A 14,103-nucleotide genomic window follows, 5' to 3' on the forward strand; every position below is an offset into this window, starting at 1 on the left:
GATTGTCTGTCACTATACCCCTTTTTTCAGGGCAACTGTGAAGGTATGTAACTTCTATCTCTCGAACATCCATAGGTTTTTGCCCATTGCTTGTCCAGGCCTCTGTTATTTCACACCCAGACTACTGTAATAGCTTACTGGCAGGTTTGCCTTCCTGCTCTCTTCTTCTTCTGGGTTTAATCCAGAACAATGTTAAGTTGAAGGCTTTCATGGCCAGCATCCATAGTTTTTTGTGGGTTTTTCAGGCTATGTGGCCATGTTCTAGAAGAGTTTCTTCCTGACATTTCTCTGAAGATGCCAGGCACAGATGCTGGTGAAACATCAGTAAGAAACTCTTCTAGAACATGGCCACATAGCTAGAAAAACCCACAAAAAACTACAGAACATTGTTGTTTGGCTTGTTTTAAATCTCCCTAAATACTCACATGACTCTTCGCCTTATAGATCTGTTCACTGGCTATCAGTTCAAGCCAGAGCTCATTACAAGCTTTTGGTCCTGGTATTTAAGGCCCTGAACTTTAACCTCCCCTGGTATCTGGTGGTGTGGTTAGCATGGTATATGCCATCTAGGAATTTAAGATATACAGACCAAAGCTTATTGGTGATTCCACCAAAGGGTACAGCTACATGAAGGCCACAAGCCTTTCAGGATCTGGCTTCGTATTTGTGGAACAGTCTTATTTTGCACCTCCAGCTAGAAAAGGATCTTACCAGTTTTCCTAAAGGGCGGAAAGCCTTCCTCTCTGATTCACCAGATTATGCTGCTGAGTGTGCTTAAGGTGGCTGAGATGGGTAGTGACTCATGAGAATTTTGTTTTAATGCATTACTATATAACCTCATGATAGGGTCACCTTAGGGTTGCCATAGGTCAGAAACAACTTGAAGGCATGCGACAACAAATATTATATTATATTATACTATACGATATATTATAGTATACCTGGGGTAGGCAATCTTTTTGAGCCGGGGGCCGGGTTGCTGTCCCTCAGACAACTGGGGGGCCGAAGCCAAAAAATAAATAATTAAATAATTTTTAAAAAAATTAAATATATAAATAAACCAGGACAAATGTAGGACAAAATTTTCAAATGGAAGACACTTTTTAAAAAAAATGGAGGACACGCGAAAAAATTTGCTGATTTTTTAAAAAATGTTAATATAAATGCATGTTTTTGAGGCTTCTATAGACAATTGCCCCCCATAGGCCCCGGTGGCAATCGGTAGCAGGACTGGGCTGGGGCCGGTCCCAAGGCCTCGCCGGGCTGCATCCGGCCCGCGGGCCGCAGGTTGCCTACCCCTGTAGTATACTATAGTATTTTAATATTTTAATATATTATAATGTTGTGTTTTATTGTTTTGTTCTTGATTAAATATGTCTGATGTTCTTAACTTTAGTGGGAAAGGTGTTATAAATAAATGTTGTTTTTGTTGTTACCATTGTTTTTGTTGTTACTATTATTATTATTTTAAGTGAAAATAAAGGCTTTTCGGCTGATGCACCATCAACATTTGTCAGGCAGTAAGATAGGTGAAAGTGGTGGAAGCACATGGGGCATATGGTAATCACTTGTGTGTTTTTTTTAAAGTACACTATTATTGAAAAAAAATGTAAGGTACACTTGAAAAGCATAATGTACACCTTTCACAAAATCTGGAAATCATGCAGTTGAATACAGTGCATACTGCTCTATCTGTAATTCCTATAGTTTCATTGTTTGCAAGAGTTATTGAGTTCAAGTTCAATTTTTTTTAAAAAACAATGGCCATCTTTCTCATTTCTGAATTCGTTAATTGCTGCAGAAACAATATTACTGATGTACTGAAATTAAGTCACATTGTAACATGTGGACCACTGGGAGGTGAAAAGCTGGGAGAACTAAGTTTCTCTTGGTAATAAACTCCCATTTTGTTTGCAGCACAAAATTATTTTTTATAATATCATCTTTATTTAAACCCGAGTTTTTTCCTAAAACAGAGACTCAAAAGAAGTGTAAAAATTATCACAAACACAACACAGTTAAAAAATACCAAAGATCAAAGCATAAGTAAAGAAAAGTCGTTAAGCAGTCTTAATAGGGATTGGAACATAATTACTTTCTGAGGGAATATGGCAGAATTATTATTAGCAGAATTTGAAGAATAGCAGAATTAATTAAAACATCTAAATTTATGTTAAGTACATCTTAGAGGAAGTAGAATATGTTTATATCTATAACTATTAACCACTAAGTTAGCTTCTTAGTTTTTCTTTTTGTGTTTTTTGTTGTTGTTTATATGTGTACTAGCACATTTTTGTAGTTTGCAGTTGTTTTATGCTTTTTGTAAGCTGACCATCTATGTTGTTTTATGCATTTAAAATGGTGCACGTTAATAAAATATATTTTAAATATACAAAAGATCAGCATTAAAATAGAATTAACCTATTAACAACACTGAAAACAATTTAAAACATACAATTAAAATGTTTAAAAACAGCTTAAAAACAGTACAATGAAAACAATTCAGCACTTTCTTAAAAACCCTTCCTTTAAAAACCCTGTTTTCAAAAGCATTTTTGAAATAAAAAAGTTTTTGGCCTAAATCTTGTTAGCCCTACCTAGAACAGACCCACAGATAAATGTGATTTACTTCTGGGTAAGCCACCATTCAACAACTGATTGGATGAGTCTACTCTAGTTAGTGTTACCCAACAGTAATACCAGAGTTCGACTGTCAAGGGAAAGACAACAAACAAACTGCTGATTTTTAAAGTTTTCTATGGAAAACATGATCTCTCACCATTTACACTTCCAGCCACCCTTGGGCACTGTGTTGAGAGGTGGATCCAGGCAATAGGTGTGGTAGCTGATGTCACAGTCATCACAGAGCAACAGACGGGAAGGGTCGGATGCTTTGCCACACACCTCACACACAATGCACTCCACACAGCGCCAGCCCTTGAGCAGCATCACCTTGGTAATCTTTTAACAAGGAAGAAGAGACAAATATGTATCAAAGAAGCATACTGGGGTGGGTGGAACAGGGAGGGCCCTGGTTGGTGGAGGTGGGGAGGCATCCAACTCAGTATTTCTGGAACCCATGAAGCTTGGTCCCTTCTCCAGTATTTCCCAATCTTGTACTGCCAAATGTTGGTTGGCAATTCCCATCAGCCACTGCTACCATGCCCGGTGACTAGAATGATGGGCAGTTGTACTCCAGTTATATTTGGGAACTCAGAAGTATGAACTAGCTCTCCATGCTCTTTGGAGTGGCTGTCTCCTTCCACAGGCCCCACTGTACAGTACATGAATAGCCCTCTCAGGCCAGTGCCCTGAGCAAGGTTGGAGGGAAGAAGAAAAAATGACTCTCTCATCCATAAAGTTAGCCCTCAAAGAACAGTGTGTCACATCTACTACAGTTTGAGGACCCAAATTTTATGGGACCTATTCAGATCCCAGGCCAACTTTCACAGGCCAAGATATGGGACAGGTGATTTAAGTATCATAGAAGTTAGTGAATCAGAGATTTTGGACTAACACTCCCAAAAGCGCCAATCTACATTACCAAAGGTCATGACGCTTCTAGTCCAAAAAATCTGTGAAGGTAGGGACCACATTGTCTACCCTCACAATGCCACTTGCTGTTTTCTTTCCAGGTCCATCCCTATTACCACTCCTATGTCTCCTGTTTCTTCTCTTTGCACATGCAACCCCTTGACAAACACCCTCACCAACACTAGAGCCTTGCAGTTAGAACTAAGGCTTCAAAATCAACCCCAAAATGGAAATTCGAAAATAAATCTCTTTGATCATCTCTCAAATTCAGGACAGCTGGAAGAATGTAGGTTTTAAGAGCACAGTTCTATCATTCTAGGGAAGATGAGGAAAGGAGGCTGAGCAACTCTTACCTTGCTGTTGACACAGTATGGGTGGTAACACTGAGAACACTGGGAACATGCCAGGAGATGGCCCTCAGCCCCACGACCAAAACTGCCACACACTACACACATGTCCTGTAGGAGACAAGAAGGGTGAAGATCAGAAGAGGCATGAGAAGCCCAGGAAAAGAAGCTTTCCGTCTTCCTCCCACTTTCATGTTCCTGGGCATCCTGCCTATGCTCCAAGACCTTTAACTACTTTACAGGCAGTGCCACCTGCAAACAGTAAAAAGGATTGTCCAACACTCTGGCTTTTGACTGATTGCATAAATGTGCAAGTCTTGAATCAGGGAGAGGGCAACTTTCTCTGAAATACACTGTAATAAATGAAAACTACCATTTGTTTTTAGAATAAAAACAACAATATTTAGACAAACTGTAATAGAAGGTAGGAAATATATATACAGAATTATGTATTGTATAATAATCAATATTCAATGTATGAATCTTAATAACTTTTCTTTTTTAAAAAAAGAATGAAAACAATTCATTTCCACCAAAATAAGCCATTAAAACTACAGTCACCCCACTTCGTTTGTGGCTTTGACTTTTGCGGATTTGATTATTCACGGATTTTATTAATATGTTCTCTCTAGGAACTTCTAGGTCCTCCAGAGCAACTCTTTGACAACTTTAACCAAAAGTAGCACTGAAGGACCCAGAGATTTCTAGAAAGAATACTCCACTAGGCATTTGTAGTTCCTCCAGCACAATTTTATAGTGAATGTCTGGCAGATGTTGACCAAAGAGTTGCACTGGAGGACCTACAGATTCCTAGAGGTGTTCTCTCAAATAAAAACTGAGGCCCGTTACAGACAGGCCTTTTAGTACAGAGTCAGTCCGTACTAGGGTTAGGAAGGTGCGGTGCTTCCGCACCCCCCTAACCCTAGTACGGACTGAGTCCGTACAAAATGGCGGCACCCCATCTACATGGGGGCCGCCATGACGACGTCACGACCGCGCCGCCTCTATATGGGGTGGCGCAGACGTGACGTTGTCGCTCCGCGCTAGGGCGCTTACTGCGCCCTTTGCACAGAGCAGGAAGGAGCTCCGTTTCGGAGCTCCTTCCTGGTTTGCGGCGCTGCTTTGTGTCACTGGGTGCAGCCTTCAGACGGCTGCACCCAGCAATGCAAGGGAGAAAGGCCCTTTCTCCTCCTCCCCGCCGCCGCGAGGTGTCCTTGGGGCTTGAAGCCCCAAGGACACCCCTTTCCAGGCTGCAGGGAAGCGGCCTGGAAAGCGACGGATCGGGGCCTCAGCGGCTGCCGTTCTGGCCACTGAGGCCCCAATACCCCGGGGAAAGGGGCGGGTACAGGCCGCCGCTTTTCAGCGGTCTGTAATGCACCATACTGTTTTTTTTAATTTGCCGTTTTTTTTATTCATGGAGATCCTGCGCCCCTAACCCCAGTGAATGTGGAGGTACAAGCGCATAGATTATGACCTATTAAAACACACCCGAACAGCCTTCTATGATAAGCAAGCTCAAACCTGTAAGAATTGGGGAAAGAGAGAGTGTAGCAATATTTACTTCAGTTGTTCACTATCACATTTGCCTAAAAGCCTTTCTATTAGAGCGGGTCAGCGTTTCACCTAGCAATACTAATTAAGTTCTCTTTAAGGTAAGAAAGCAGCATGCAACCCATCTCTGCAGCTCAGATCTGCTATGAGTCTCCAGCCTTTGCTTCATGTCAATCTCATACCCACCTCAAAAACCACTTAACCAGGACTTATGTCAATTTAATCAGTTCAATTAGTTAATGACTAATGGACATACACTTGGGTAAACACATTTACACATACGTTCATTCATGCTGCCCTTTGCAAAACACATATGCTCATGCTTACCTGCATCAATACAAATTTGTCTGTATTAGAGAAGAGCACCACTGTGTTTTGCATTGTGTCATCGTCATCATCATCATCATCCTTGCTGGGGGAACTGTCAATATCAGCAAGCTTGGAGCAAAAAAACATAGAAGAGTTAAGGTAAGACAATGCTCCTAGTATGCCAAATACCATCTAGAGTAAAAAGGTCCACACATGAGGACGCACTATTGACTCCTCAACCTGCCAACTACATGCTGGAGATATTGCTCCTGCTATAGGGGGAAAGGCCTACAACCCTCTTATTGTCGTTTAGTGCAGCACACAGACTAAGTCATTCTTCTCTCATTCCACAACTCTCTTCACTCCTTTAGGCTAATTCTTGGTAGGGTCCACTATGCTCCAGGAGGGCAGAGCTCTGCCACAATTTGGAGTTGCTACTTTGACTGCATCTCTCAATTACTTGCGAAAAAGCTAACTAACTCATTACCATGATGGCTGGGAGAACCCAAGCGCTATACCTTCAATAAAGTAAATATTCTAAGCTCTGGCTCCTAGCCTTTGAAGAATACAGAGGAAAGTAGAAAATTTCACAGGGGCAGCTTGTCAGTGCTGCAGTAAAAAGTCAAGCAAATACACTGCTCTGAAGCACTTTGAGAATGAGAAGCCAGCTCTCAGAAAGAACATGACAAGTCTACATAAGAGGGAGCACCTAGACACTCACATGAAAATGAGAACACGAGGAGGGGAATTGACACAACACCTCCAGGCACCATCAATAAAAATATGGGGGCAAGTCAAGCTAAGCAGAGCACTAGTATAGGGCAGGAAGAGCTTACTTTGGGTCCCCAAGTCCAGGCCCACAGACAGATCAACATTGAGTAGGCCTAGCCTCCACTTCCTTCACAGAGGGTACCTTTGCATTTCTGGCAGCTATAGCCCTAAAGCCCTGAGAACAGTCCATATCCTACCTGCTCCCACAATGCCCACTCCCACACCAAAATAATGTCCTGCCTGCTAAAACCGCCCCTACCGCCAGTGTCTCGATGGAGGAAGTGGTGGATTTCAACCGTGACCGGCCCCGCCCTCGGCCTGCGTGAGACCCTCCCCGAGGCCGTCTTCTCCCAGGAAAACTGCTGCTGCGACCCTACGACCAGAAGGAAAGAGAGGGGGAGGGAAGTGATGTGTACTAAAACATGCCAAAGAGTATCGATACCCTCCAGTTTACTAACAGTCCTCCAGAAGTCTCACGACTCCTGAGGGCAGGGACTAAGCAGTTTGGCAAGGACCTTTCAGGCCCATCTTGTGGAGGGCTTCAGCTTACCTGCTTGACCCGGGAGCGGGCAGGGGAACTACGGCGTCGTCCCTTCTCACACTCGCCCTTTACATCGAATGGCAAGGAGTCATCCATCTCACCCATGGGCAAAGAGGCGCCATCCTCCCTTTGCAGGCTGACATCTGTGGAGGTCAGGCCAGTCATCTCCAGAGAAAGAGAACCCCCACCTTCATGGTAAGGAGAGGCAAACGGGATCTCTGAGCCATGGAAACTGCTGGCACTGGCATCACCCTGGCTCAGGTTTGAGATCTCATTAACAATATCCGATTTCACCAAGTGGTGGGGCCTCAAAGGTGTCGGGGGTGGTGGTCCTGCTTCTTCTTCACCACTTGTTCCTCCACCCTCTAGTGGGTTGGCAGCCCCATAGGCCTCCACTGGGGTGGATGTGCTCCCCAGCAGGTCTGCCTCCACAGGGGAAGGAGAGCACTTAGTTTCACTAGCAAAGCTGAGGCAAGTATCATTTGGCTCTGGTCCCAATGTGGCAGGCCCTTCATCTGGTGCCTCCTCCTCACTTAGTTGTGGGGAGAATCTTTCTTCAAGATCCATCTTAGGAGCTGCTACTGCCTCTTCTTCCTCTTCCTCCTCTTCCTCCTCTTGGCTGGGCTGGGCTCTGCTGCTGATAGTGCTGTCTGGAACTGGCACCTCCATCTCGGTGTCCATGGGCTCCTCACTGGGCCCTTCTCCTTCCACCTCAGCAGATTCAGGGGAAGCAGCATTGAGAGCACATGGAGGAGGGCTCACTGGAGAAGACTCTGTTTCCTGCATGGAGGGTGATGACCCAGTATGGTTCTCTGTGGGTTCTGGCTCTCTTGGCTGCAACTCAAAGGGAACAGGGTCTTTGGCACCAAGACATGACCCCTCAGGATGAGTAGGGGGCACCGGGTCTAAGAGGTGGAAAGAGAGAGGGAAGGATAAGATATTTTGACAGGATGAAACATTTCCCACATAAGGGTCAAGAATGGTGTTCATTTGATTAAGGACAAATCTGGGTCAAAATTATTAACTCTCACCTCTAGCCTAATCAAAAAAAACATGGCAGAAATACCCACCTTAAAAAGAATTATACATAGACCAAAAGGGCTCAGGTTTATCAGGAAGTCTTGCTATGCTCAGAATGGTGGTAAAGGTAAAGTCCTTCTAGGAAGAGTGTTTCACAAACAGTCCTGCTTACACTAAGCCCTTATGTTCCTCAATGTTTGCCAAGAAATACAAACTTATTTGACAATCTGGATTGTACAAAACAGAAGCTGGGGACAGAAGAACCACCTTGTTTGCAAGCATCAGGAGAAGAAAATCTCCAGCCTGCAAGAACTTCCAATTCAGCCTGAGAAAAGCCCACTCAGGCGCTGGCTGCAGAAAAACTACAGCAACCAAGTCTTGGGACCAGGAGATGGCCCTCCCCATGCAGGAAAAATGCAATGCATGCAAAATTATCCAGGTCCTAGTACTGGCTGCACAAATGCTCTCAAAGACAATACTCAGGCATTGTCCCACCACTACCAGGCACACACAGCAAAGGCAAGGGATACACAAAGCCACTCAGCTGCCACACAGATAGCAGGCCCAGAACCAAGGTCACAACTTGATGTCAAGGTCAAAGCTCAATCAGCTCTTTAAGTATGCCAGCTGGAAGCTCCAGAAACTACAGCCAGTTGCAGAATTCTGATCTTATTTCCTGATGTCATTTGGCTTAGCATCCCCACTATGGCTTTAACCAGGCCATTGGCCCCCATCTTTCAAATGTGCCATTAAGGGGGAGGGAGGAAGCTTTGTTGGAAGCGTGGCAGCTTCAGACCTATGGATCTGACCAAAGACAGTATCCTATGTCATGACATTAAAATTCAGCAGGCAATTTTTGTATACAAAGTCACACATTTGCATGTTCTGTGTCTAAACTTTAGCCCATTAACTCACCTGGTGGTACCGGAGGAGGGGGTGGTGGACAGGGAGCTTTTTCAGGCTCTAATAGGGTTTCCACTTCCATTTGCTCCTGCTCTGTAGGGGCCCCTGGATCCGCATCGGATACTTCTAGAGGAGTGTCTACATCTGGAATTGGAAGTTACACAATAGGCATTTGAAGTGCATTGGAGACAGCAAGGTTACAACACAGGAGCTAATGCTTGCCAACCTAGAGTTCTGGTAAAGGCCATTTACAGTTTCTGTACATGTCATTGAACTTCACCTTAGCAGCACATTCCTGTGGTATTCTGTTCTGAAAGAAGAAACTTGGCAAGCATGGTAGCAAGTAACTGACATTCACGGCAACAAATCATGGGGCAAGCAATGGTTCTTCACAGCATGGGCTATGTGAAATGGTACATACCGAATGATTACTTTTTTAAAAAGAGTGTTCCTACTGCCTCTTAGTAAAGGAGCCATTAAGATGGGCAAAGACTACTCACCAACAGGCTTCTCACCACACTCCAACATCCCCCGCTCTTCTGGGTGGAGACTCACAGAGCCAACACTGCTTTCAGGCTGCCCCTCACTGGCCACACATGTTTCCTCCAGTGGCTGAGGAGACACCAGCTTCTCTGGTAAGACACCAGTGGGGATGCTGTTTTCTGGAGAAATGTGCCTGTGTGGGAGTAGGGAGGGTATGATGAGAAAGAGAAATTCATTTGAGGCAAGCTGCTTGAAATTGTAAATTGTTCCCCTCACTTCCTCAGCATTTCTACAGTGTGCATCTAAACAAGCATTTTGCATACATACTCAGTCACTCTTACAACAACCATGTGAGCTATGGCACCATTTTTATCCCCATTTTACAGACTCTGTGCATACTCTGTGTATGTGTATAAGCATAGGGAGGGAACAGAAAGAGCGGGGGAAGGTTTTGCATGAGGCCACCTGGTAAATTCTGTGACAAGAATACAGTATACATTTTGTATATTTTTAAGGTAAAAGTTTTGTCCAAAGTATTCTCAATGAACTGAATTTTGTTTAAATCTTACAATCTGTTCAGTTGCACAATGCATAGGACTCCACTGTTAAAGCAGCTCCACTGGCTATCATTCTGTTTCCAGGCAAAATTCAATGTGGTGGTTATGACCTAATAAACCCTATACAACTTGGGTCAAGGCTATCTGAAGAGTGTATTTTTCCATATGAACTTGCTTCGGGTTTGAGAGCACTAGGAGAGGCCCTTCTTGCTGTCCCACCACCCTCAAAGTCATATTTGGTGAGGATCCAAAGGAAGGCCTTTTTAGTGGTTGCTTCCAGGCTATGGAACTCCCTTCCAAAGGATACCAGCCTGGCCCCCTCCTGTTGTCCTTCTGCCAACAAGACAGTACCTTCTCAAGCAGTCTTTTGGCAACTGACTTATTTTTTAGAACAAATGTGCCCTGTACAGTCAGTCCTCTTTATCCAGGGATTCTTTATCCATGAATTCACCCATCCATGGCTTGAAAATATGTTAAAAATACATAATTTTCTAAAAGCAAACCTTGATTTAGCCATTTTATATAAGCTATACCGTTTTACTATGCCACTGTATTTAATGGGACTTGAGGATCCATAGTTTTTGGTATCCATGGGGTTCTTGAACCAAATATATCAAGGGCCCACTGTAATCCCGAACATCACTATGTTGCAAAATGGGCCATTGTTTGTATGATGGATGTGTATGAACAGCTATCTTAATATGAGGCCGGGAACCAACTTCTTGAAACCAAAGAACTCACTCTTGGGTGTGCTGTACAGCAGTGGCTTCAGTACTGTTTACATTCTTGCAACGCTGCTCTTGACATCCTTCACACAGAGAGTAATTCTCATACCACTGACAGCTGGGATCCAGTGCAGATGGGCGAAGGCCGCAATCAGAACATATACGGCAGCTCTAGAGGAAGGCAGATATACAAGTATTCAGGACAGGAAGAGGCAACCTGAGTCCTTTCTAGGAGTGCCAGGAATAATTTCACTGGCCCAGCTATTTGGACAACAAACACTGATTGGGTAGAGGAAGAGAGAAGGTACACTGATTATGCACTGAGAAAAGAATCTCCAAAATTACATATTGAAGAAATTCAGAAATTGGCTTTTCCTTCTATAACTGCATGTTGTATCATTTTGACTCAGAAGAGATTTGTGTCAAATAGACAAAAGTCATAATTTTGTCTATATCAAATTAATATCTCAGAGAAGACTATGAGTGTGAGCATGGCAAGATTTTAAGTAATCCTTGCAAAGTTCCTTGTAGAAAGGAGATGTTCATAATAAAGCACATCAACATTTCTAACTCACAGTAATAAGTCCCACCCAGTTCAGTCTGACTTACAAGGGAATAAGTATAGTCAGGATTGCTTAGTCTGCAGTTCTAAACATGGTTACTTCCTGGTATATCAAACTCACTTGGATTTGTACCTGAGTAAACACACTTAGGACTGGACTACCAGTAACTGATCTAACTTAGCTTATCCATTTTGAAAGGTATTAATTCAGATATACTGTGTATAGTCACAGGGCTGTTAAAGTGGTTGTGTTGCCTAGACTGAGAATGCTGGTTTTCTATTTCATATTTTGAAGCACAATATAGAAATGTGGCAGCCCCACCTAGTAACTAAGACTGGCTGCTGCACATAGAAAAAATGGGAAAGAAATGCTCAGAGCTGACAAAAAATGTCCCACCACTTCCACCATTTCTCTGCATGACATAGGGAAAGGACTACTGTACATACACAGGGCTATGTCAATCAATCAACCAACCAATCATTTCTTTATTATGGTCCAGAAACCCAGGAAGTATGGTTATGTCTAATCTACTGAAGAGTAGTACCACACTAGAATTCAGCACCCTCAAAGATTCACATCCATTTAAAAAAAAAAAGATTCTTGTCCTCTGATACATATTCATGTACACACATGGTGACCATCTTTCCAAAGCCAAAAAGGTGACTAAAGAGCATTTCCATTGACTAGAATGAAGACTTCAGCTATCAATATCTCTTTGCCAGACCCTAGACTTACTATAAACAAAACAACACACACAAAATAATGAGATAGGCACATTTCTTTAATCTGCAAAATTTGGGCAGGTTGCAGAATTCAAGTTCAGGAAGGGTTGGATCGCAATTTGGGTTAACAAATTGGCACAGAGTTCTACACTGTTCAGCTCTAATACATTGATAGGGCTTACTTTGCACTTCCAAGAGTCTGTGGGGACGCTTTCAATGGCTGGTTTCAAGCAGTATGTGTGATAGCATTTTTCACAAGCTTCGCACACTAGCATCCGGCTGTCTTCACCAGACATCCTGCAAGGGGGAGACACCATGGATCATCAGTGAATTGAGGGAACCTCACCATTAGGCTGCTCTGGAGATACCTGAAGTAATGCCCCTTTCCTTCTCCATCCCTCCTCACCTTTCACTCAAAGGAGAGTCGCACTCACCTGCAGGTTTGGCAAACTTTGCATTCATGACACTGCCAGCCTGAGCGTTTGCGTGGTGTTACTGTAATCTCCAAACAGGTGCCATGGTAGTGCAGACCACAGCTAGTGCAGAAGAGAAGATCACGCAGCTCCCCTGGGGCGTCACACACCATGCAGCGGGAATCCTCTGTGGAAGAAGGGCACACTGGAATCGAAGCCAAGACGTCTTTCCCCTGCCCGACTAGCCTTGACTCCTCCTTGGGCAGCTTGATCCAAAAACTAGCCCCCCACACCAACACATTAACAGCATTTCCTTTTACAGCTCCCTCAGACCTAGAAATAAAACCTTGACATCTTTGTTCTCAAGCCCCTGCTGCTCTACCCATTAGATAACACATCCCTTTATATGCTATTCAGAGTCATTAAAATGGAGCCTATTCTAATCAGAGTGAATCACAACTAAGTCCTTGCGCCCTTGCCAGGTGTCCTTGGCATACCAACACTTACCCATCTGTACAGCCTGGTCTAGGTGCTCTGGACACAGAAGTTTCAAGCTCTTCATGGACTGGAAGCAGCCACTGGCCGCTGCACAAGGGAAGTGATAGTGGCGCTGGCACCGCTCTGCATGGCATGGAATGGTAGCACCCCACCTGTTACAGTGTTCACATTTCTGGAAAATGTAAGAAACATTTTCTAGGCTCAGAGAGGAAAAGGACATGTTGCTTACCTGTAATTGTATTTCTTCGAGTGGTCATCTGCGAATTCATACAAATGGGTTATTCTGCGCCTGTGCAGTAAACTTCAGAAACTTCTACAATCACTAGGCAAAACTTTAATTGCAACTTTTTGGTGGGAGCACCACCCACCCTCATAAGCCTCCTAATGTTCCTGCTGTTTTTCAGTTCCATAACGTATGCCGCATAGCAGCGATAGAAAGGAAATAAAGTGAGCAGGGCATGATTGAGGGGAGGATGGGCAGGATTTGTGTGAATTTGCAGATGACCACTCAAAGAAATACACTTACAGATAAGTAACTTGTCCTTCTTCATGGTCTCTGCAAATCACACAAATGGGTTAGACTGACAAGCCTCGGGTACCCCAGTCAAGAAAGCAGAGGATACAGCTACCACCCTAGTGGAATGGGCTTGAACGCAAGCAGGAGACGTTTTCCCTGAGAGTTCATAGCAAAGGTGGATGGTGCCAGCTACCCACTTAGAGAACCCTTGAGCAGTCACAGTAAGTCCTTTCTTGGCCTCCAAATAACAAACAAAAAGTCTTTCGGAGTGCCTCAAACCCAAAGTTCTGTCCAAATAGAATGCCAGCACCCTTCAAACATCGAGGGTGTAGAGGTGGTGCTCGGCATCCATGGTTGGGTTCAGGGCCAAAGTTGGCAAGACAATGTCCTGGTTGATGTGAAAGACCAACACCACCTTCAAGAAGAAAGTGATGTCAGGACAAAGGACCACCTCTGTGTCTCTGTGGAACTGGATGTAGGGTTGGTCCAGGCACATGATACAGAATTCACCCACCTGTCAAGCAGAGGTGATGGCTACCAAGAAAGCTGTTTTCCAGGTCAACAATCTCAAGACTATCATGGTCATGGGTTTGAAGAGCTTGGTCGAAAGGTGCAAGACTACAAGATTCAGGCTCCATGACAGGGTCGG

General features: G+C 44.0%; 1 protein-coding gene across 3 annotated transcripts in view; it reads right to left on the bottom strand.

The window, feature by feature from the left end:
• Positions 1-14,103, bottom strand: part of KMT2D (lysine methyltransferase 2D) — a 203,916-nt gene that overhangs the window by 161,258 nt on the left and 28,555 nt on the right. For all 3 annotated transcript variants that reach the window (XM_089477537.1, XM_089477543.1, XM_089477551.1), the window contains exons 7-17: positions 12,947-13,109; positions 12,461-12,626; positions 12,209-12,323; positions 10,758-10,912; positions 9,477-9,652; positions 8,989-9,120; positions 7,063-7,958; positions 6,772-6,885; positions 5,760-5,870; positions 3,888-3,992; positions 2,780-2,961 (exon numbers count right to left, since the gene is read on the bottom strand). In XM_089477537.1, the coding sequence (XP_089333663.1) occupies positions 2,780-2,961; positions 3,888-3,992; positions 5,760-5,870; positions 6,772-6,885; positions 7,063-7,958; positions 8,989-9,120; positions 9,477-9,652; positions 10,758-10,912; positions 12,209-12,323; positions 12,461-12,626; positions 12,947-13,109 (2,315 nt within the window). The remainder of the gene's footprint in view (positions 1-2,779; positions 2,962-3,887; positions 3,993-5,759; positions 5,871-6,771; positions 6,886-7,062; positions 7,959-8,988; positions 9,121-9,476; positions 9,653-10,757; positions 10,913-12,208; positions 12,324-12,460; positions 12,627-12,946; positions 13,110-14,103) is intronic.

This window comes from Sceloporus occidentalis, unplaced genomic scaffold (genome assembly GCF_023333645.1).
Source record: "Sceloporus occidentalis isolate IW3139 unplaced genomic scaffold, rSceOcc1.0.p SCAF_1, whole genome shotgun sequence".
NCBI lineage: Eukaryota > Metazoa > Chordata > Lepidosauria > Squamata > Phrynosomatidae > Sceloporus > Sceloporus occidentalis.